Genomic DNA, 24,254 nt, shown 5'->3' on the forward strand with positions numbered 1-24,254 from the left:
ATGGGAAATTTTATGAATTAGACAAAGGTGGAGTTTGCAAATATGATACATGATATCTGAATATTAAGTGGAATTTTTTATCATGATTTGATAGCTCACCCTGCCAAAGGCCAAGTGAGCTTTTGGTATGGCCAATCCATTGTTTGTCCATCTGTCATCATTTTGATTTTTTTATGACCACTCCGGTAGCCTAGTGGTTAGAGCATCCGCCTCTGATGCGGGAGGTTGTGGGTTCAATCCCCGGCCGAGTCATACCAAAGACTTACAAAAATGGTACTAACATCTGCCTCGCTTGGCGCTTGGCATTAAGAGATTAGTGTTAGGACTGGTTGACCTGGTGTCAGGATGATGTGACTGGGTGGGACATCATGCTACATGTCTGTGGCATGATGCTGCAGTGCTAGACATCACTATAAACTGCCAAACTGCAGACCTCGTAGCAGTATGACTGAAAACTTGTTAAAGCTACGTTAAAAAAATCCAAATCACATCACATCATTTGATTTTGAATTAAGATTTCATTTCTGATTAGATTTTGATCAGATTTGTATGTAAGCAGCATCAAAACCTCAGAAGAATTGTTATGAGCAACACCCGTGCATATTAATGAGGCGATCTTACATCTGATTGGCTAAGCTTGTGAACACTATACAGACCCGATTTCTGATCAGATTTGGTATTTAAGTATATATCATGATCTGGGATAAGCTCATTTTTTTAGCAGCATCCATGCCTATTAATCAAGCAAATCTTGATTCTGATTAGCAAAGCTTGTAAGTACTTTAGAGGTCATATTTCTTTTCAAATTTTGACCACATTTGGTCTGAATGTATATATTGTTATGATCTCGGAGTTTTATTGTGAGTCACACCAATGCATATTAACAAGGTAATCTTGCATCTGATTGGCTGTATTTGTCAACACTGTCAACAAATTTTGACCACATTTGGTCTGAATGTATATATTGTTATGATCTCTGAGTTTTATTGTGAGTCACACCAATGCATATTAACAAGGTAATCTTGCATCTGATTGGCTGTACTTGTCAACACTCTAGAGGACATATATTAAATCAGGTTTTGATCAGACTTGTTATATGAACTTGTATTGTCAAGATCTCAGATGAATTCAGTTATAACCAAGATCTGCACCTATTAATAAGGATCCAGGTTGATAAGACACTAGGAATTCAGCCTGCAACCTTCTGCTTAAAAGTCCAATGCTGTAACCACTGAGTCACTTCAAACCAAATCCCAACCCCTCAGTTGGATATAAATGGTTTCCAAGTTATTACTCCAGGGCAGAGCCCTAGGGGTGTAAGGAGAGACCCAGATATCTATGCTGACTGCTCAGATTACCTCTTGTAATGACAAGTAAGTGTTATTACTTTAATGATGGGGCTGTTAACACATTAACCCTTGCCGCTGAGTTCACATGGCAGGAGGTAGTAGCCTACTGCTGAGATCTGTAGTATCAAGGTCATGTATGATACACTAAAGTGGGTTGTTTTAAGGAAGGGTAGACAGATGTAGCTCTAAAATGATACCAAATAATCTGGAAGTTCTAGTTGCACTACAAAATACAGACCCAATTTTTTTCCACCAAAAGTTCGCCTGTGGTCGGAATCAGACTTTTTGGTCTCAGATCTAAGGCAGACCAGTATGAACTGCAGACAGACAGATGATCCTTTGCAAAAAGTAGGATAAGATGGGCATTTGGAATAAAGTGTGGTCTTGATATGAAAACACTGGGTCCATTAAGCACCAGAAGAAAAAAAATCCCAACTTTTACCCTTTTGCTCATGGGTGAGCCAAATAGCCAATGAAAACACAACTAGGCATTAGGTTATTTGAAAATCACCTGCAAGTTGATGTGTTAGGATGTATTCAGAAATAGCTTTCAGAATGTGTTTTCTACTCGAATTTGAGGTGAAAGTGACAAAAACCTCCAGGTGTTAATGTGTTAACAGTTTCTAAGTGTGAATTGGAGCCTTGACTTGAGAGGTACTTGGAGATCCCTGGGTCTTCCTGGGTTCTTTCTCCTGATATTCTGTCACCATGTATAGCACACCATGTGCTGAAAAATGGCATTTAACCTTCAAAAGCACAAACCACTTGAAAACAGTAAGGGTTTTATTGGGTAGAGCATACATTTACATCATTATAGAATGTTGAATTTCTAATAAGAACAGAAAGCAAATTTGTTTCTCTGCACTTTCCATGCATTATTCATAGACTATAGTGACCCAGTAGTAAGCTTACTGGACTTGCAACTGAAAGGGTGCAGGTTTCAATCTACCATTATATCAGCCCAGGCCAGCTATGATGGTGTCATCTAGGGCAAGGCACTGTACTCAAAATTACCTGGCGCTAAATCTTCGTGTGTTGCTATACCATAAAACAGAAACCAAACCAAAAGCATGTTTACCAATGCTTGTTAGAGGGATAAACTTTTTAGTCAATTTGAAGAGCTTTGCAGAAGCAGGCTGTTAAAGACTTCTTAGGATAGCTAATTGATCCTAAATAATCTTGCAAGTAAAATAGACCGTTTACACTTAGGGTATGGAAAAATAATGATTTTTGGGCCATAAGGTCAATGGTTAGAGGTCACTGATTGATAAAAGAAAATGGTTTATGTACAACAATTTTCCATTTTGCAAAGTTATCAGTCGAAGCTACTGTGCTATGCAGTCTTTAACCACGATATTGAATTAAACAAAGCATTTGTCGCTATCACAGCATCTTATCTTTGTAATATTCAACTTCTAGTCATGTCAAAAAGGAAAACAGAAGATTCAGAGTTTTCTTCAGCAAAGAAAAGAAAAAAGAACCGGCGGAACAATTATGCCATGTTTAAATTTGTGAAACCATCAAGTAAAGGAGAAAACTTTGCATATTGCAAAGTGTATGAAGGTGATTTCACTATTGGGCATGGAGGTGCCCAGGATATAAAACATCATCCTGCTGTTTCATTGTCAACAGCACAGCCTGAACTTCAGATGTTTATAAAAACCATAGAGAACCTTGATGTAATTGCTTCAGAAGATGATTTTACTAAATTTCTTTTAGAAAGGAACCTTCCTCTTTCAATTGCTAGTGATGCTAGTGGTTTATTTTGCACACTTGTGCTAGAACAAAAACAGTGGCCCTCATTGATGAGCTGGCAACAAACAGTGGCTATCATTGATAAGCTGGCAAATGACAACTATAACTGTATTGTTGATGGACAATGGATTCTGATGTCAAAGATAAAAAAATGCATGTGGAGACTTTCTTTACACTCTTCTGAGTTATGTTAGAACTTCTTTCTTTATTACACTCATATGCTGATTAGAGTTTTCTGGTTCACTAAAAAAATTGCACATAATTCAGATCATCATTGAAAGATGTTACATTGGAATTGATGAGTGATAAAAACGAGATGTGGAAAAGGCTTCTATAAACAGCCTGTGTCTGATGACTTACTCGGAAGGTGCAAGAGTACAATACATGCATCTTTGACATTAAATTATTAAGTCCTACTTTGCTGATGGTAGTAGATGTTATAAATAGTTAACATATGCATTAAAGTTTTAATAATCAGTATTTGTTCCTGAAAATCAGTATTTTTATCATACGCAGTCAGTAATTTTTTACCCTGGGGTTGGCAGCTATGCTTTTGTCAGAATTTTGTTTGCTACCAAAGGCCCATCATTGAAATTTTGATGTATTAATGCAGCTTGTGGATCATTATCTTTATATTAGTGGATGTTTTTCTGACAGGTCTTTGATATGTAGCTGTTGAAATTGCTATGTATATCTGATTTAAGTTTTATTTATTTTAATTTTATTGTTTGTTTGTCAGCTTTAAATTTTTTAGATTCTTTTACATGCTATTATAATATAATCTTGTTTACGCGATCTGGAACATTTTTTCAGAAAATAGTTTGACCTTGACTGTTCATTTGTAAACACTTAAAGCTGACCTAGTTCCCAACCTTAATTCAAAATTAGTAACAGCCATGTGATTAAGTTTCTTTTAATATATATATTTATTTTTACTGAGGGAGTAATAAGGGTGAGATCGAGGCTGTATTGGATACATGACCCTAGGCTTGTAAATAGTTGTTGTGAAGTAAACAACTTTTTAAAATTTTAATCTTAGAGTAAAATGATTGGTTTATGTCTGGGCCATGTTGAGAGTACATGATGTAAACATGATCACATGACCCTCATATGGGTACCTATTCTGCATCTCAGAATTATTGTATAACCTTTGTTTTAGAGAAATAATCTCAGACTGGGCTTAAAACACTTGATGTCAAAGTGTTCTTTTGTTGTATCAGTTTGGAGTTATTTTAACGTTTATTAAAATGATTTGGATTCAAAAGGATTAATTCTTTTTTCCTGGAAATATATGTGCGCTTATACAGAATTATTGAACAAAGACATGTCTTAAAAAATTTTGATCAGATTTCCAACACCGGAGTGTTATTTCATGTGTTCTACAAGGAACTGTAGACAAAAAAACTGTACAGGATACAGCATACATCACCTTCCATCTTGGATTCTTCGTCAGGAATCAAACTTGAATTTATTGGAACATTTCATTATTAGGACTTCTAAAATTTTATTCATGGAATATTCTTGGGTTATTTTTGGATTTAATTCTTAAACCTGCAAGTTCTTATTTTTTTCATTTTTACAGTGTTTTTTTTTCAGGGAAGTAAATTATTTTAATTTTTCAAAGCTTGTTGTTTTCACTCTTTCTTTTGTTACTGTTTATTCGAGCCTAAAATGTAACATAAGAAATTTTAGTTGAGAATCAATATTTACTATAGTGATCTTAACACAGTATTCACAGGGTAATTTATGGTCTTCTATTGTATTCTCATTTACTCAGCTTACCATAGAGCAAGCCATGTACCTGCTAACATGAGGTTAAAATTGACTTGGGAGGTGTTGACATGGCTTGTGTGATGGGAAGGTACAAAATTACAAAGCCAATTATTGGTAATAAGGGAACTTCTTGTTGAGCCTATGTTAATGAGAAGCAAGACAGACCATTCAGTTTTCCCTTGGCAGTTGCAATGTTAAATTTGTTGACGTTTTGTTGGAAATTTTAACTTGCATGTATTTCATTACCCTTTGACAGATTCTCAAAGACTGAATCATTATTAAGCTAATTAATTCATTGACAAACTTGCTTGCCTCTTTTACTTTGGGACCAAGATTGCAAAGAAAATTTATGATAAGGATTTGATATAAGTTTTTTCATTTATTTGTATTTCCCAGACACCTTGATGGATTTTCTTTATACTTTGGATGAATCATTATGACTCTAAGAAAATTCATTCTGCAACATCCTGGCTTGCTCCTTTGACTTGGGGATCATGGTCTCCAGCATAGAAAATTTGCATCAAGGTTTTGATTAAATGTTTTTCAGTCATGGGGTGAATCATTATAAAGTGAAGACAGTATTCTTTGACACAAGCATGCTTTGGTCTTCTTGCTAAATAAATGGTGAAATAAAATATATAAAAATTCTTGGTTGGTTATGTTTGACAGTGGCAATTACTGAGAAAATTTGTGTTAGGTTTGTTAAAATAAATGGATTTGATAAAATTTGAAAGATTAGGTAATTACAGGAATCACATGGACTATGTAGATTTAAATTTAAAACATTCATGCTGCTTTGGTTGCGATGGCTTGGCTTTATTGATTAAAGAAACAATGTAGTATTTGTGCTTTATCAAATCAGGCACACACACTCAAACACAAATGCATGTTTCCAGTAACCTGACCTACTGTTTTAACTCATTAACCCCTGGCGCTGAGTTTATGTGGCAGGAGGTAGTAGCCTACTGCCGAGCTCTGTTTCATCAAGGTCATGTATGATACACTAAAGTGGGTGGTATTATAGAAAGGTAGACAGAGGTAGCTCTACAATGATACCAAATAATCTGGAAGTTCTAGCTGCACTACAAAATACAGAGGGAAAAACAATTTTTTGGACCCAAATTTTTTCCACCCAAAATTTGCCTGTGTTTGGAATCCGATTTTGTGTCCAGATTTTAGACTTTTTGGTCTCAGATCTAAGGCAGACCTGTATGAACTACAAACAGAGAGATGAACCTTTGCAAAAAATAGGATAAAATGGACACGTGGAATAAAGAGTGGTCTTAATACAAAGATGGTGGGTCTGTTAAGCAAAAAACCCCAATTTTTACCCATCCGCCCATGCACGAGCGAAATAGGCAATGAAAAATGATGTTTCTAACACAACTAGGCATTAGGTTATTGGAAAATCACCTGGAAGTTGATGTATTAGGATGTATTCGGAAATAGCCCACACATGTGTTTCCTACTCGCATTTCAGGCCAAAACAACAAAAACCTCAAGGGGTTAATGAGTTAATGGCTCTGACCCATTAAGTATGTATCATATGCTATCATTTTTTATCCAAAAAAATTATCAGTACCATCTATATGCCCAATTTTTCACCTGCATACCAGTAAAATTAGATCAGAAACAGAGACATGAACTAACATGAGCTTGATTTAAAAAAAAGTAATACAAAATATTAGTACATGTACTCACCTTCTTGCCCAATTGTTTTCCATCCCGTTTCCTCTTGCTTCTATTGCTATAGCTTGTGTTTGTTAAATAAACTGATTCTTTGTTTTGCTCACCTTTATAAATGAGGGTAAGTAGAAAATGTTAGTTGCATTTTGGAGCTATTAAATGGTGAATTCTCCTTGAAAATTTATTTCAGCATTTGGAATTGCAGGTAGAAAGACAAGCTATCATTTCACATCTCATGCAATACACCCGTTTCTCAACAGTTCAGTTTAATATCTTGTATCTAGATGGTGTGAAGGGAATATAGATGTTCATAATCTTTGTGTTTATTGCTACATGCCTCAGGAAATAATTAATACAAACTACCATTCATAAAGACAAACTGCCAATCCTGAAGTTTATAATAATTTGACACATTGTAATTTGAAACATTTTCAAGCCTTAATATCCTGACACTAATGTTGTGGTGGCAGCCATGATACTCACCAAAAAGAATGGCAGAGGGTATATTATTATGATGAATGTCTATCCATCTATCTGTTTTGTTTCCACACAACTTTAGTTTTACACTATCTGTCTTTATTGTACTATGTCTTGCACTCGGGATAATTAAGATCCCTATTGATTTTGGGATCAAAAGGTTGAAGATGTCTGTGAGTGAAAGATGAAACATATAGTTTTCACACAATAGATAACATTACTAACATTGGAACATGATTTTGTTTAGTGTGTTGACTTCCATCCAAGACAGGTGTACCACCTGAGACAGTCTTGGACGTTTAGAGGGAATGCAATCTGCTGTATTTAACTGATTTTGACCATGCATTTTATGAATTGTACACGTTTTACTTTTCTTCTACATACCTTGTACAGAATTTTAACATTTCTGTGTATATTTATCTTGTTTGTTCTTCATGTTCACATTTATTTGGAATGTAGTATCTTCCAAATGTTTGTGTGCAGTACCTCAGTTTACAGTTTTAGATCCTTACTTTTAATTGGCACCACATAGTGCCTTTTGTGCTGAAGTGCCATTTAGTGCATACATGGACCTTGATCACACTTTGTGGATGTCATGCACTTACAGTTAGAAAGAAGCAAAAGAATCGTAAGGTTAAAAAAAAATTCATTGTCACTGTGGCTCAAAAATGGAAAACGGTTTCTGCACAGATATTACAGTTGTAAATCAGGTTTCTTAACTAAAGTTTGTGGATGGCTTACAATTTGAGTGAGAAAGAAGCCTATTGATTTTAGAGTACAAAGGTCAAGGCCAGTGGAATTTAAATAAAAAAATTTAATTAAAAAAACCCATAATAACTCGAGTTATAAAACGCCCTAATCACAGTTGGTTGAGAGTTTGCACATAAGGAAAGAAAGAGGCCTATTGATTTATGGCTCTTAAGGTCAAAGATCAGGGTCAGGTAAGAAAACAGTTGTTGTTGTTTTTGTTCTAGGGTTTAACGCCATTTTTCAGCACACTATATGCTATACATGGCGGCCAGTATAACTGGTGGAGGAAGAACCCTGGAAAACCCAGGAAAGAACCACCAACCCACGAGAAGCTACTGGCTAAGAAAACAGTAGTTTCTACACAGTAAATTTAGTTCAAGACTGCATACCTTGATCAGTCTAAGCCATTAAGAGCCTATAGTAAGTCTACCAGGTCCTACTAGTTGCCTCCATAGACAACAATGGGTGCATGATGTGCCATTCACCTTTCCTTTAGTCAGATGATAACAAATTATAAAATGTTGAAAACCACCAGTTTATTTGACTTGTTTTGAGTATGTCACATTATATATATATATATATATATATATATATATATATATATATATATATGATGTTTCAGCCATGTTTTTTCTCTCTCATCTTTCAAGACAGTAAAACTACTCATTTTTTAGTGTTGTGTTAAATGTTTGCATTATCTTATTTATAATTAATAATTTGTTGGATAGATATGCATTTTGGTATTGTTAGTCTGTTTCTGTATCATCTATATGGTTAACGGTCATCAAGTTATTGTAGGTCAGTCAAACTTTTTTCCATTTAAGAAAACCACTTGTGTTAAAAAAATCTGGATTATCCAATAGTTCATGCGAAGGGTATCTTGATAATCAATGCTCTTTTGTCATCCTTTATATGGTTATTGTCTCAAGAACTAGTTTCAGAATATTTAATTAGTGAATGTCCAATGGTATTTTGAAGTCCTCACTAGGTCTTAATTTGTTTGCAGGCCCCTGCCAGCTTACTGGATGCTTTGGAGCAGCATCTTCAGTCCTTGGATAGCAAGAAGGGGATAGCAACAACTCCCACTACAAAGTGAGTACCATATTTTAGTTAGCAGACTTGCCAACCATTTTGATTTTGCCTTTAGTCTTCCTGAAATGACCCCAAAATGTCAGACTTGCACAATAATAGCAAATACATGTGAACATATGATAATTGTGGTCAGTTCTGGATATTGACTTTTTATGGTTCAGTATGGACATAAATTTTATATTAGACTCTCTGTATCTAGGATGTCATGTTAGAATCAATGAAATATGTCAGGGAACAAGACAAGCTAAATATGGTTGCCTTATTTTAAGTGATATATGTTGGCGCAAAATGCCCAGGTGATCAAGATTTTGCTTTTGTTTTATTGTCCATTTGTCAGAACATCTAGAGACACAAAACATTTGTTGAAGATGGAGAAGAAAGTTGAATCAGTGGGTGTACAGATGTAAAGAATATTATTCAGATACTTGGTGATTCTTAGAAAAATGAAAGGAAGGCAACCATTAAATTTATTGCATACTATGTCATGTCAGCTTGAGCATTGCCCATAGTGGGCGAGAGGATGGTCACCACCATGTAAATTCCAAAAATCTAAAAATTATGTTGCATTGAAATGTATTTATGAGTCATTGATTTCTGTGGGATATTGACATGTAGTAGTGCCATAAAATGAACTCGTGGCCATTGAGGATGAAGTCTGTTGTAGAGAGCTTTTGGTTGAACATAATCTTGTAGTTGTTATAAGATTGCTATGAGTATGTACCTGTAAAAACTTGAACCTACTGGATATGTCTGGCAAAATGTGTGTGTGTGTGTGTGTGTACACACACATATATACTTACAATGGAACAGCTAGAAAAAAGTTACCCAATGTTTGGAGCTAATCAAGCTCGTCATCAGGAAAATAAATAACTTACATCCACAAAAACCACTCTGGTGGCCTAGTGGTTAGAGCGTCCACCTCGGATGCAGTAGATCGTGGGTTCGATCCCCGGCCGAGTCATACCAAAGACTTACAAAAATGGTACTAACAGCTGCCTCGCTTGGTGCTCAGAATTAAGAGGTTAGTGTTAGGATTGGTTGGCCTGGTGTCAGGATAATGTGACTGGGTGGGACATCATGCTACATGTCTGTAGCATGATGCCCCAGTGTTAGACATCACTATAAACTGTCACACTGCAGACATCGTAGCGACATGACTGAAAAATCGTTAAAGCTATGTTAAAAATCCAGATATCACACACACGCACGCATGCACACACGCACCCACACACACACACACACACACACACACACAAATATTAACCACAAAAATGGCAAGAGAAAACCTGGCCCCAACATGTCTGAAAGATGGGTTATCTTCAGACAAGAGTAAAATACTGGAAGAAAGAGAGCGATAATTGAAAAATTGTTTTAATATGGGTAAATGATACTTGTTGAAGCATCTGGATGTTATCTGACCTGCCTTTCATTAGACCTAAATTTATAGATTTTAGGATATTAGTTGAGTCAAACTTTATTTTGGATATTGTATGTTATTCTAATTTCTGATAGCTTTTTATGAAATGTTAACATTAGACTCCTGTCCTTTTGGTGAAATTCAAACTTTAACAGTTGTCATATGTTGTATAAAAGAACTGGATAAACTTAAAATACCTGAAAATATATCTCATCCTAATTTGTTATGTCAAATATTTTCTCTTTTTTAAAGAAAAGATTTAACTTCTTTGCTTATGCCCAGCCTTCAGTGTGGAAGGGGCATGTGGTATTATCACTATGTCAGGACATTCATGTTCCAGGAATAAATTTCAAGTCAGTTCAAAATATTCTGATATGAACAAGCTACATACCATACATACTCGCTTATAAGACAAGTCTACATACTCACTTATAAGACAAGTCTACATACTCACTTATACGACAAGTCTACATACCCACTTATAAGACAAGTCTACATACTCATAAGACAAGTCTATATACTCCCTTATAAGACAAGTCCAGATGCAAATTGCACAGACCCAGATATGCCATCGCATGGTGCGACAGCAGATCTTGGTCTGCGCAGTTTGTTTGGAGTAATCAGTAACACAAACAACATAGACCCTGATCTGTAGGTGCATTATGCAATGGCAGAACTGGATCTTTATTGTTTGCAGTTTGACCCGACATATAAGCAAGGATAATCACTGAGAATTTTTCTTTCTTGAAGGCCAGCGGGCTTCACCTCAGCCATCAACACAATGCAGAGTAACAGCAATAACATGGATATATCAGAGGAAGAAAAGAAGAAAATACTGGATGAGGAGAACAAGACGCTTCAGCAACTTAAGGTAAAGGATCATTCCATCATTTTTACTCATCCCCATCTCCTTCATCATTTCTACATGAGGTCCTTAAGATACACCATCATGTGCAATAAAAAAAGCTTGTTACATCCAGGCACATGCAAATGATTTTCACTTAAATTTCTTCATAATGGTATTGTGAGTTATTGAATGCTAAACTTAAGCATGATTGTTTTTATACAGCAGAACATGTCAGTTAATTTATTATTTTTGTTACTGTTTGCATTAATGAATGGTTGAAACATTTTTTGAATAGGCAAGTTGTCTTTCCATGGCTTGGCAAAAGAAAATTTACCTTAAGTCTGGGCCTAATTTTATTCATTATTAAGTTGCTTCTCATGCAGCGAAAAATATAGTAGTTATTGCAATCTTAAAAACCCTAACCATGTTTGATCCAGTATAGATGGAGGTTTGGTCCAGTGATAACAGAAAATGGTTTCAACTTGCTTCACCCTAATTCATTTACTAGAGAAGGATTTTTCTATTAGTAGAGATGCTATGATGGCATTTTTCTGACTGGAGTAGCAACACAACTTTGAAATGCTAGAGCCTGTTGTAGAAAATGAAGCTATAACATTATTGTAATATTGTTGTTTTTTGTTGTCCTATCTGCTTTTACAGATAGCAAAACACTGCTGTCTCTTTCTGACATTAAACATATTTCTCAGTCATGTGTATTTAGATTCATGTTAAAAGTTTTGTTTTTGGTTTGGAGGGTATTCAGTCGCTTTTTATCTGGCATGGTATACATTTTCTTTTACAAAATATACTTTTTATTACTAACTTAGTAATAAGCTATATGGCCTTACTACAATTAGTAACAAAGTATAGGTTCATTGGCCTTTTAGTTATTTTATATGTTAAGGAAGGTAGCTTAAATTTAAGTAAATTATTACCAGTAGCTCCTGTTCCACTGATGGAAACACTTAGAACCATAATAGGCAGTACTTTCAAAGGCAATCACCTTGTTAATTCATCATGTAATATTTAACATGTTACTATAAATTCTCTAGCGACATATAGAGAAAGGAAAGGGTCAAATAATATTATGTTTAGAGCAGTCTGTGTTAGTATTAAGGACAGTATATAGCATTATCACTGTTCTGATTTTATGTAAATTAGTATCACTTGAACCCTCCAAGCCATCAGCATTTTAAATACTTTAATCTATGCCCCACCACCTTCATCCATCTGTGCATCTGTCACATCTTATTGGAGGTTTGCTTTTGGTCATTTTTCAGACTATGATGGGGTGTCTGTGTTGTGAACACATTTCTGGTTTTTAGTTCACCTGGCCTTCAAGATCAAGTGCTTATATAGTATGGTCCTGTGTTTGACACAATTGTTATTTTTAGCTTCTTTTAGAAAACCATCAAGATAGCAACCCAGCTTCAAGGTCTTTCAAGGTTGTACAAATAATGTTGATCCACCATCAAATATGGTCACCATTACTAAAAATGGAAAAATCTGTCATTACTATATATAAAAAAGGACTACAATGATTTCTTAGAAACAGCTTAGCAGAAAAAAAATGGCAAGCATTCTGGCATGATGGCTTACTGTATGTACAAATCTTTTAAATGACTCTTCTTAAAAGCTTTTTTGTTGTTTGTTTGTTTTAACAGCACTTTTATCACATTATGGGTTATATCATGCAAATGAAATATGAGCCAAGTGCATTTACCAGAGGCAACGAAGGCAGCCGACATGTGCAGGCCTGAACATTATCAAACCTGTGACTCTTGGATTAAGAATTTAGTGTTCTTCCAGCTTAGTTACCATGGATCTCCTTCTCAAAAGCCACTCACCATAATTTGACCAACTTTGACAACAGCATCCTATCATGAAGGGTTTAAGTTTTATAGATATGACACCGATCCATCATAAAAACAGAAAACCTTTAATAAGTTCAAAAATCACTGACGATTTGACCAAATTTAACATCATCCTAGCCTGAAGACCTTCAGTTTTATGCAACTGGAGCCAATCCACAATCAGATATGGCTGCCATTTCTAAAAAAAACAAACACGTACATGTATAAACTTCTTTTTTGTGTTTTTGTTTTTGAGAGAAAAAAAATGCTTACCAGAATTAGACAACTTAGGCAGAAAACATTTTGGCATTGAGACCTTGAGCCTTGGGTAAATGATGCTCATGTGCCAAATATAAAGTAGGACCGAAAAACTGAGAAACCTTAACAATGTTGTTTTCATAACATATGCAAACAACCGCAGTGGACAGATTTTATATTTAAAGAAACTCCCTTCTGACCTAGATTTCTCGGATAACTTTTTTTGCATTTGGCTGTAAGATAGATGTCTGCCAAGTTATTGATCTCAGGATCACTTAGACCTTGCTTTTCCTTGTTTTTATTTTTACTAGTCAGTCCTATACCATACTGCCATAGAGCAGTTGACAGATGAGACATATGATTCTTTAAAGTCATTTTCTTTAGAATTGATTTGCTTCATCTAATCTGCATGATTTTCCTTGGACTTGCACTGTTTGCAACCTTGTACCATTGTGACAATTTTGGGGTTACAAAATTTATACTTGAATTCATTTCTCCAATTAGCAATAATTGGCAAATCTTATCATGCATGTGTTGAGTGAAGCAAATTTCAGAGAGAACAAGGTTCACAGTGCCCAAAACTGATCATGAGATGAGGGAAGAGTCACCATGTATGTATTTCAAGCACAAGAACAATTTTGTCAGTGCATGTGTTTGGAATTTGTGAAAGTAAACCAATGTCAACCATGCAGAGATGTAAGGAACATGCACATTCCTATGGCAAAGGAACACTTTTGTTGCTATGTTAGACAAAGTGTCTGATGAAGCAGATGAAGCTGTGACAACAATATTTTTGAAGTGCATATGAAAAATGTACCTTTTCTGTGTTCATTTTTAGTTCAAATCACTGATAGTATCAGGTGCCCAAAGCTCAGCATTCTAGAGAAAATATACATCACATAGCTGAAGCACATCAGTCTGAACTTTCATGCATAATAAGCAAAGATATTTTTTAAAAGAAACATGAAATACCTTTAATCTGTACTGTAAATTTATACTGAAAAATAGCTGGTATTTAATCTTTTTCCAAACTTATTTATATAAAAAGGGTCACATTCCTGTAAATGCAGCGTCCTTAGCTTCCAACTTTTCCAGTCAATATATGATATTAGATAATTGTTTATAAATACTATTTGGTTTCATTATGGATTGAAACGATTGTAATTATATTTGATTTTGTCAGTCACTGGAAACTTTAATATTACACTGGACAACAAATTTTTACAAAAGTCATGTTACTGAAATAAAATTAGTCAATTCTTATCAATTTTTATGTGCTGAACAGGAATATGACAGTCAAATTGCAAAATTGGCTCTAGTTTTTTTGTAATCTGCAAGAAATTAATGTTTACATAACGAAATGCATTCCAATAGTAAAAGGTCAACTGTAATAGCCTACCTATAAAAAATCAAGTCATTGACTACATCTTAGATTTCTTCGCCTGTCTCTTGTACAGCTGTTCGGGAGCATCTCTGAGGAGTGTCCAGCAGTAGTCAGCCAGCATTGTAGTGGACCATTTTCCCTGGTATCTTTGTTCCATTGTTGCGATATCTTGATGAAAACGTTCGCCGTGTTCATCACTAACAATACCACAGTTGCTAGGAAAGAAATCCAAATGGGAATGAAGGAAGTGAATCTTTAGAGACATATTGCAGCCAAGTTTCTTATACTTCATCAACATGTCTTCTACTAGTTCCTTATAGTTTTCTGCCCTAACATTTCCGAGGAAGTTTGTAGAAACTAGGCGAAAAGCATTCCATGCTTGTTTCGCGTCACCTTCCAGCAAGTTGTTGAACCGGTCATCTTTGAAAAGCTCTCAAATCTGAGGACCCACAAAAACTCCCTCTTTAATCTTTGCTTCGCTGAGTCGAGGGAATTTTTCATGCAGGTATCGGAATGCTGGCAAAGTCCGGTCAATGGCTTTCACGAAGTTCTTCATCAAACCTAGTTTGATGTGAAGGGGTGGTAGCAAGATTTTCTGAGCCTCAACCAGAGCTGGGTGTTGGATATTCTTCTCTCCAATGGCTACATTCTGCCTGTGAGTCCATTCCTTCCTCATGTAGTGCATTTCCCTTGCTCGGCTATCCCACTCGCATAAGAAACACATGTATTTTGTATATCCTTGTTGCAGTCCCATTAAAAGGGCAACTACCTTCAAATCACCACAGAGGTGCCAGCTGTACTTGTTATACTCAATGGAATTCAGTAGCTGCCTTAAGTTATCGTATGTCTCTTTCATGTGGACAGCATACGCTACTGGAATAGATGGAAGAATGTTTCCATTGTGCAAAAGCACAGCCTTGAGACTCAGTTTCGAAGAGTCCACAAATAGTCTCCATTCTTGTGGGTCATGAGTGATTTTTAAAGCATTCATGAGGCCCTCAATATCGGAACAGAATATCAGATTACTTTCCTTTCTGAAGAAAGGCTCCAATTGCTGGTGGCGCTTTCGATATGCAGTAATTGTGACATCTTCTTCTAGAAGATTCCATTGTTGGAGTCTTGATCCTAGCAATTCTGCCTTGTTCTTTGATAAGTCCAAATCACGAATCAGGTCATTTAGTTCTTCCTGTGTTATTCTGTGTGGGGTTGATGATGCACCACAGTGAAAATCTGGATCACTGCATGCTGATGGACCAGGAGAAGAACAGGTCGACTCACCTTTGTCTTCGTCAGATGAATCAAGAGAATATTCTGCTGGAGGTTCTGGAATAGGAAGTCCCTCACCATGTGGAACTGGTCTCAATGCAGACGGAATGTTTGGGTAGACTATTCTCGACTTCTTTCGCTTCGTTATTCTGCCGGAAAGAGGAGGAACCAAGCAGAAGTAACAGTCATTTAGGTGGTTGCTTGGCTCTCTCCACACCATTGGGACTGCAAACGGCACTGATGACCTTTTGCAATTCAACCACTGTGAAAGCTGTGTTGTAGATGTAGCACAGCATATATGCGGAGCCCAAGGCTTGTCTTGGTCACCAACCTTGCATCCGAAGTAAAGATGATATGCCTTCTTCACTTGAGAATTGATACTTTTCTTCTGGTTGGCAAATGTCACTTCCCCACAAATATAGCAAAAATTGTTCGCGGTATTAACACACTTTCGAGGCATTACTGTTCTTTATTGTATGTAAATGGATAAAATAATAAGTTTTATGTAACAGTAGCTTGAACTGTCTCACACAACGTCTAAAATATTTTAAATGCTGAACCTATCTGATTGGGCTTTATATAGTACACTGCTTACGTCAGCTTCAGCAGCCGCCTGGCATTAGTATAATAGGCCTACACATGTATAGTACACTGCTGACGTCAACTTACTTCAGCAGCCGCATGGCATTAGTATTGCATTGCATCAGAAAATGATGCAATCAACTGTGGATGATGTGAGCATGATGGTATTATGCAATGTTACATCATTATTCCGGATGTTGCTGCAGTCCTACTGGAGAAATTTACACAGTGAAACATAGAAAATGAGGTATATGAATATCTTCAAAACGAGAGCCAATACAAATTTTTCACGGTTATATTCGTGTTCGGCACACCAAAATACTACAGATTAGGGCCTTTTCAAGTCAGTAATGATTTCACTGTTGACCAGTGTTATCAACAGATGTCCCCCCTTCTTCCTAAAACAACCGCCTTTGAGATACCTGGCTGCATATTGCAGAGTTTTGAGACCTGATATATATGATTGATATGAGCAGGAACAGTACACAGGCCATCCTTGCAATGGAATGTGATTCTCAATGCAGCTTTTTGTAGCTAGTTTTGGAAGCAGATTTTAGACAATCAGCCAAATGTTGCTGGTGTAGAGATAAACAGTAAGGTCGATCTGGATCACTTGAATACATTTTGACCTGCACATGTTCTGATTATGAATCGTACCTGTATTGGTCCATATATTTCTGAACTTGTTATTTTGTTATATTTTGTCATCGATGTAAAACAGTAGCTGCATTTTGTTGTGAACTTACTGTCATAGATATATGTACATTCAGATTGCATCCTCGGGCCTCAGTTTGGTATGTATGGCTGTACATTTTGAAAAATACACAAGATTTAACATTGCTGACTGGTTACTTGTTCTGTTGATTTCCCTCATCTGAAAAAAATTGATAATGTACTCTCATGTGCAGTTTTAGATAGTAGTGCAGAGGCAGTTTCTTTTTTGCCACCAGATTTATGGGGGTGTAGGGTGAGGGATGCAATAATTAGCAGAAAAGGGAAAAATAGATAAACTTTGTGTTGTCCATAAATCTGTTTGCATCAGCTGTAAACTTCATAATATATGAAAATGATTTCTTTGCATGCTGACATTTTCATACTGACATGCAGGCATACCAAAATGTTAGTTTTTCTGAAAAATACAAATTATTTTGATCCACCATCAAACATGGCTACTGTTATTAAAACTGGAAATTTTTTTAAATGGCCATTCTTAAAACTGCCCCACAAAATTTGACCAAACCATTTTAGCATATACGACTTCTTTATTTAAACCAGTGCATCCAACCACCATACAAAATATCTGCCATAAACAGAAAACAGAACAATCTATAAATGACTTCTAAAAAATTGATGAAAAGAATTTGACCGAAGTTAAAGTATTCTTGCTTGAGGGTTTTTTAAATTTGTACTAATAATGTTGATTTATCATAAAATATGGCCACCATTACTAAAAAAAGAAATAACAATTTCAAAAAAAAAATAACTGCTCAGAAGAATTTAACTTAATTCATTAGTCGTCAGCATCCTGGCCCAAAAGACGTTTCTTCTAATAATGCCATTCTCTACAAATGTGAATCCACTATAAATTGATATGGCATTCTTACAATGAAAAAAAAAATACTTGGCCAAAAAAGAAAGTATGTGTGTTTCAGGTAACTGACCATACAAGTTTCTCATGCACATTTTGGGGCAGAAGTACTTTTTTCCTCCTAGGTACTTTAGCCAGTTTTGCCCAGTACTTAATTGTATATGTAGTTCTCAAACAGAAAGGAATTCATTATTACATTATCAGTTTTTTCAGATGAGAAAGTTAATCCTTACTGTTTACCTAAATATTTGCATGCTCTTGTGTATTCTTATATAAATATCTAATGCTCCAATGGTACTCATCTATAGTGAGATAAAAATAGCAATTAACACTGAAATGACAAAACCCTACACCTCCAGGGTGAAATGACACCTGTACCATGTATCAATGCATATCACCATATACAGCCTATGATATGATACATTTCAATACATGTAAAGTGTATTTTGTTATAGGCGAGGTCACCTTATTAATGGGGTACATTTCAAAAGCAGGCAAAGTTATTATGGGTATGCTGCAAAGAAAACAACATTATATGATACAGAATATTTAACATGAAAGCAGATTAAGAAGAATTATAAGCCAAAAGCTTAAATTTTAGTGAAATAAATTATTTTCAGTTATGTTTTTTACCATATTTTCTGTATGGAGTGGTAATTTTTTTCTCTGTCTTAAAATATAAACAAAATATTTCATTCATTGTTCAAAAGCAAGCGAATGAAAGCAACTAAATCTAGCGTATGATATTAGGCTTTCAAGACATGGGTTTTGGCTTTAATGGTGTTCTCTTCTAACAAAGTGTGACATGTCCTTATAATCTTTTTACATTTGAGATGTTTTGCTCACTACAGGTGAGCAATGCTTATAAATGCTATTTTTTATATTGGTGCCAGTGTGCTAGTGAAGAGTGAAAGATGGTTCTGTCAGTTTTCAGCTATGCGAGTTGTACATGTAACTTGTCATGACTATTTCCTCCACTTCCTAAAAATGGTACTAGTCTATCTCTGAGATATTTTTATTTTTGAGTACAAAAACATTAGTGCATAAATTAAATTCTTGTTTGATGATGTCCTAAATTACAAGGCATTAACAAATTATTTTGGCAAAATCTTGGTGTGTTCATAAACTGTTCAAAGATGTGCAAAAAATAGGAAAATGATCAGTTTTAAAAAAAAATGCCTGAGTACAATTGTTGCCATAATGATGATTATGTGATATCAAGGACGATGCTAAGAGACCACTGTATATACTGGAGAGAAGTCATTTCAGATTTCTTTGAGACAGCTTAGAAGAAGAATCTGTTTTGGTGAAAGTTTTTCTAAATAAATCTCCATAACAGTTTGACCTCATTAAAAAGACCAACACCAAAATGAGGTAATGCATATGTGTAACACATACTGTACTGTGAAAAACTTGTATTTTGGGTGTCCTATTTTCATAAATTTGACAATGCTAACATTTATTTTGGTGAATATAACTCAAATCTTAGGATGAAAAATTACTTTCTGTATCAGTAACAATTTCCAGGCTTTAATAAAAGTGAAAGATTTGAATTTGGAATTCCTCTTTAATTAAGGTGAACATAAAACTTACCTTATATACTCACTTGTAACAGTGCAAACATTATAGACCATGATCTGCCTTCACATAATATGCCAGCAGATCAAGGTCTATGTTTGTTCTACATATTATTGCTGATAAACTAATTGCAGTTGGACTCGATTTATTAGTCTATATGATATTGTTAATTTTCATTGATAATGAAAATTAATTTTATACTCTATACTATCGTAATGAAATTGACCCCTTGTAGAATGCACCACCTATTCATCATCATATTTGGGTGGTTTTTTTTCTTCAAATTGGCATTGATCACATTTTAAAAAATCCTAGAGATTGAAGCAAGACTTGTAAGTAAATGGAAAAATTTAATGAAAATGGTTAAAAAATCTAAACGGATCTAATGGTTTGAGTACATGAATTTTATTTTTTAAAAATTAGTTTTATTTGCCCTAATTGGTTGGACAAGCCTTTGTCCAATTTCCCAGTTATACAACAATTCACACCTAGCTTGCAGCTGAATTTTTGAGCAGTCTGTTTGGATTATAATTATGTGCTAGTTAACTGACAGATACCACTCTTGGCCGAGGGGGTCATTTATGAAACAATGAAATTATTCTAGTTTGTCTTGGCTTTGAATTTAAGCGTCCAAAAAAAGGAACTTTTTCGCATACCCAACATACACACTTGCAAGTCCAACTGAAAACTGCATAGACCCAGATCTGCTGTTCAGAATGCACTTGCAAATTTATGTCAGTGCAGTTTATTAGGAGTAATCAGTTGAACAAACAATATAGAACAGACCATGATTTGCCAGTGCTGGATGTGACAGCAGATCAGGTTCTTTTTGTTTGCAGTTGGATTCGAGTATATATGAATCTTGCAAGTGAGGATGCTTCTTTGACACTATTAACCGGTTGCCCATAAAACGATTTTTTTCTTCATCATAAATGAAAAATTTAACATGTAAATAATGCTTATTGATAGGTAATGAGCAAATTCTATTTAAAGATTGTTGTTTTAACGTTGATTACTCCAATACAGTAACAAATGGAATGGTTCTGCAATAATTTACTTGGGTCTTTTTCGTTTTTGTTTCTTGTTTTAACCACACAGAAAATGTCCTTAGGTTTTGATAAAATAAATGTCATGGCACACAAATTTTCAGTCAAATATGCTTTGGAAAAACAACAGCAACAGAGAACAGTTCAATTCATAGTTGCATCACTTTAGCTTATTATAGTGTTTTGAATACTCTTGGTCACATTCTATATCCCCTTTTTTCATTCATTTGCAGCCTAGATAAATATTCTGAATTATATATTTTGGTGACTTGGTCCTTTTAGTTTTTCTTGGTCAAGTTATTAGGGTTATTCACTCAACAATTACAAATAGCTTTGTCAAAGGAAATGTAGTCTTTCCAGCTTTCTTCCAATCCATGTAACCCTGCATAGGATATAGTGTTCAAGCCCCAATGTCAAACCTTGTATGCTCTGAAGCAAACTTTAATTGCACCTTTGGGCATAAGGATTCTTAAGTTTTGCTTGGAATCAATACAAATTGGTATTGAAATATTGCAAAATTCTATATTCCCAAATCATCACTTGTCAAAACCTATTAAAATAATATTTGACTTTTGCAAATTCATAAAGTCCTCTTGTTGTTGTTGTTGTTGTTGTTGTTATGGGGCTTAACACCATTTTCAGCACACGATAGGCTGTGCATGGCGGCTAGTATTAATGGTGGAGGAAGAACCCGGGAAAACCTCGGGAAGAACCACTGACCTACGAGAAGCTACTGGCAAGCTTTCTCACATACCCACATTGGCCGAATCCTAGACTCGAACCCACGCAGACAGAGGTGAGATGGCAGTGATCCGTAATGAAGAGTGCTTTAGACCACTCGGCCACTCGGGGCCCCTAAAGTCCTCTGTAAATCCTCTCATTTTTCAGACTAAATTCAATATTTATCAGAGCCTTGTATGGTAGCTATGCAACCCTGTGGTTAAATGATTTAAAAGATGCAGACATATTTGGAGCTGCCATTGCAACGCTCATGGCACCATGTCGAGCCTGTTACCTGATAAAGCCTAAATTTTGTACTGAAGAAATTACTGCAATACTTAAAGCATTGAACTACATTGAAACCACTTAGAAATAAAATTGCATCATCTTTTTAGATTCCCTTTCCAGACTGAAAAACTTAGAGAATCATAGATCTGAGAACCACATGATGTTCTCGTACAATCTTGGAAAGTATTTTGTACTATTGGCTGCCTAGATACATTGGCACAAAGGGCAGTGACAAGCAGATAATGCAGCCAGAGATGCCCTGCAGTAACCGGTTTCCAAATGGAGGATCCCATATTCAGGCTTTTGGTGCTGTATAAATCATCATGTGTGTCATACTTGGCAAAATGTATGGAATGAAAAGTCTATAAGAGCCAGTAACATATTGGGTCCACATACCTGATTCACATGTACCTCCTGAAGGATGAACCAAAACATGTGGCCTGCCAGTGTCCACTGGCAGTGGAAAACATTAACACTGAGGTACAAATGATCCACCATCAAATATGCCCAAATACTGAAACTGGAAGTATCTTTCAACAAATTGTTGAAAACGGATGAAAAGTACATGACCAGTTCTGACAAAATGCATCCTGTCATAAAGGCCTTTCACTTTTGTAGAAATGATCCAATCCACCATCAAATATTGCTGTTGTTACTAAAATGTATAAAACACCTTGAATGGCTTCTTTGCAAAAACTGTTTTGTAGAATTTGACCAAACTTGACCATAAGCTTTTTTTTTTCATGAAAGCCTTTCAAGTTTATCCAGATGATGCGTCTGCTTTCTTTAGTTGATGCTGATCCACCATTAAATATGACTACCATTACTAAATTTATCAGACTGCAAAAGAGAATTTGACAAAAAGCATCCCAACAGGAAATTCTTTCAAATTTATACAGATGATGCTGTTATGAATAAAATATGGCCATGTTAATAAAATGTTAAAAACAAAACTAAAGAGGAATTCTAAAACAAAACAGTCCACAGAAACTAACCAAATATCTCTGAAAGCTTACTGGCATCAAGCTGTCAAGTTAAACACGATGCTGATCTGTCCAATATTGCTGCCATTAGTAAAATAATTTCAAAAGTGTGAACTGCCATCATACTAACCTAGATTTCTTGGCCAATTGCCTGTGAATTTGGTTTTTATGTATATATATTTCAAGAAGGTGAGCAGGCTCATCTTGGGCCTCATGCCATCCCTTTTAATGAATATTTTTGAAAGATAAACATTTCAGATGTGGTGTTGGGGCTTGACAAGTACCTTTTAAACTTTGCTTTTCCATTGGGCAGGTACTTTACAATATCGAATTCAAACCCAGGGTTTGATCACAAAGTAAACAAAAAAGCTAATTCTCTATTTGAATTTGAGTCATTATATTAACTGATTGTGTCATAACCCATAAAAGACAAAACACGGTGTTTTTGAATCCTGGTACATATGCATTTTGATTTATCCACAACATTTGTGCTTATTGTTGAAATTTATCCATCCAGTGAAGTTGTAGTAAGATACATCAGTGGCCACTGATTTTTTTTCTTTCTTCAGCCAGATATTTAGATAGGATGATTAATTTTCTGCAAAATGGCTTTATTCGGAAAGTTCTGACTTCTTTCTGTAGTCTGTACAGGTCTGAAAGATTATCTCTAAGATTACTATTGGCTAGAAAAAGTGCCAACATATATTCTAGAATCAGTGCTGAATCCTTTTACACTATTTTGCTTTATTTAACAATATGTATCTTATTCTAGGCCACAAATTACCTATTATTTGACATGGTTCAGATACTTAACAAGTTATTGTAGTTATTTTATTTAATTTACTTGCCTAGTGCAGTTTGTATATTTACTTAGATTTTATTAAAGAAAAGATCACTAGATATGCTTTTACAAGAAGACATCACTAGATATACTATTACAAGAAGACGTCACTAAATATATTACAAGAAGTGATCACTAGATATGCTATTTCAAGAAGAAAATAATATATATGCTATTACATAAAGTGATTACTAGATATGCTATTTCAAGAAGAGAATACTGGATATGATATTGCAAGATCACCAGATATGCTAATGCAAGAAGAGATCACTTGATATGCTATTACAAGAAATCACTAATGTATTATAAGAGATCACTAGTATGCTGTTACAAGAGATCACTTGATATGCTATTACAAGAAGAAAATACTAGATATGATATTACAAGATATCTAGATATGCTAATGCAAGAAGAGATCACTTGATATGCTATTACAAGAAATCACTAATGTATTACAAGAGATCACTTGTATGCTGTTACAAGAGATCACTAGATATGCTATTACAAGAAATCACTAATGTATTACCAGAGATCACTAGTATGCTGTTACAAGAGATCATTAGATGTGCTATTACAAGAAGAGATCAGTTGGTATGGTATTGCAAGAGATTAATTGATATGCTATTGCAAGAAGAGACTACTAAATATGCTGTTGCGAGAAGACATCACTAGATATGTTATTAAAGTATTTGTATCTAAAAATAAAATCATTTAGTATATA

The 24,254-nt window shown here is 35.1% G+C and overlaps 1 protein-coding gene across 11 annotated transcripts in view; it reads left to right on the forward strand.

Moving 5' to 3' along the window:
* The window catches only part of LOC149771073 (phosphatidylinositol-binding clathrin assembly protein LAP-like), a 157,051-nt gene that overhangs the window by 73,145 nt on the left and 59,652 nt on the right, over positions 1–24,254 (forward strand). For 9 of the 11 annotated variants that reach the window (XM_089948848.1, XM_089948855.1, XM_089948852.1 and 6 more), the window contains 3 exons: positions 8,797–8,882; positions 11,050–11,170; positions 17,260–17,283. In XM_089948848.1, the coding sequence (XP_089804974.1) occupies positions 8,797–8,882; positions 11,050–11,170; positions 17,260–17,283 (231 nt within the window). The remainder of the gene's footprint in view (positions 1–8,796; positions 8,883–11,049; positions 11,171–17,259; positions 17,284–24,254) is intronic. The other 2 variants (XM_089948850.1, XM_089948851.1) reach the window with 1 other exon arrangement.

Source organism: Sinohyriopsis cumingii, unplaced genomic scaffold (assembly GCF_028554795.1).
Source record: "Sinohyriopsis cumingii isolate HCF-2022 unplaced genomic scaffold, ASM2855479v2 utg002126l, whole genome shotgun sequence".
Taxonomy (NCBI): domain Eukaryota; kingdom Metazoa; phylum Mollusca; class Bivalvia; order Unionida; family Unionidae; genus Sinohyriopsis; species Sinohyriopsis cumingii.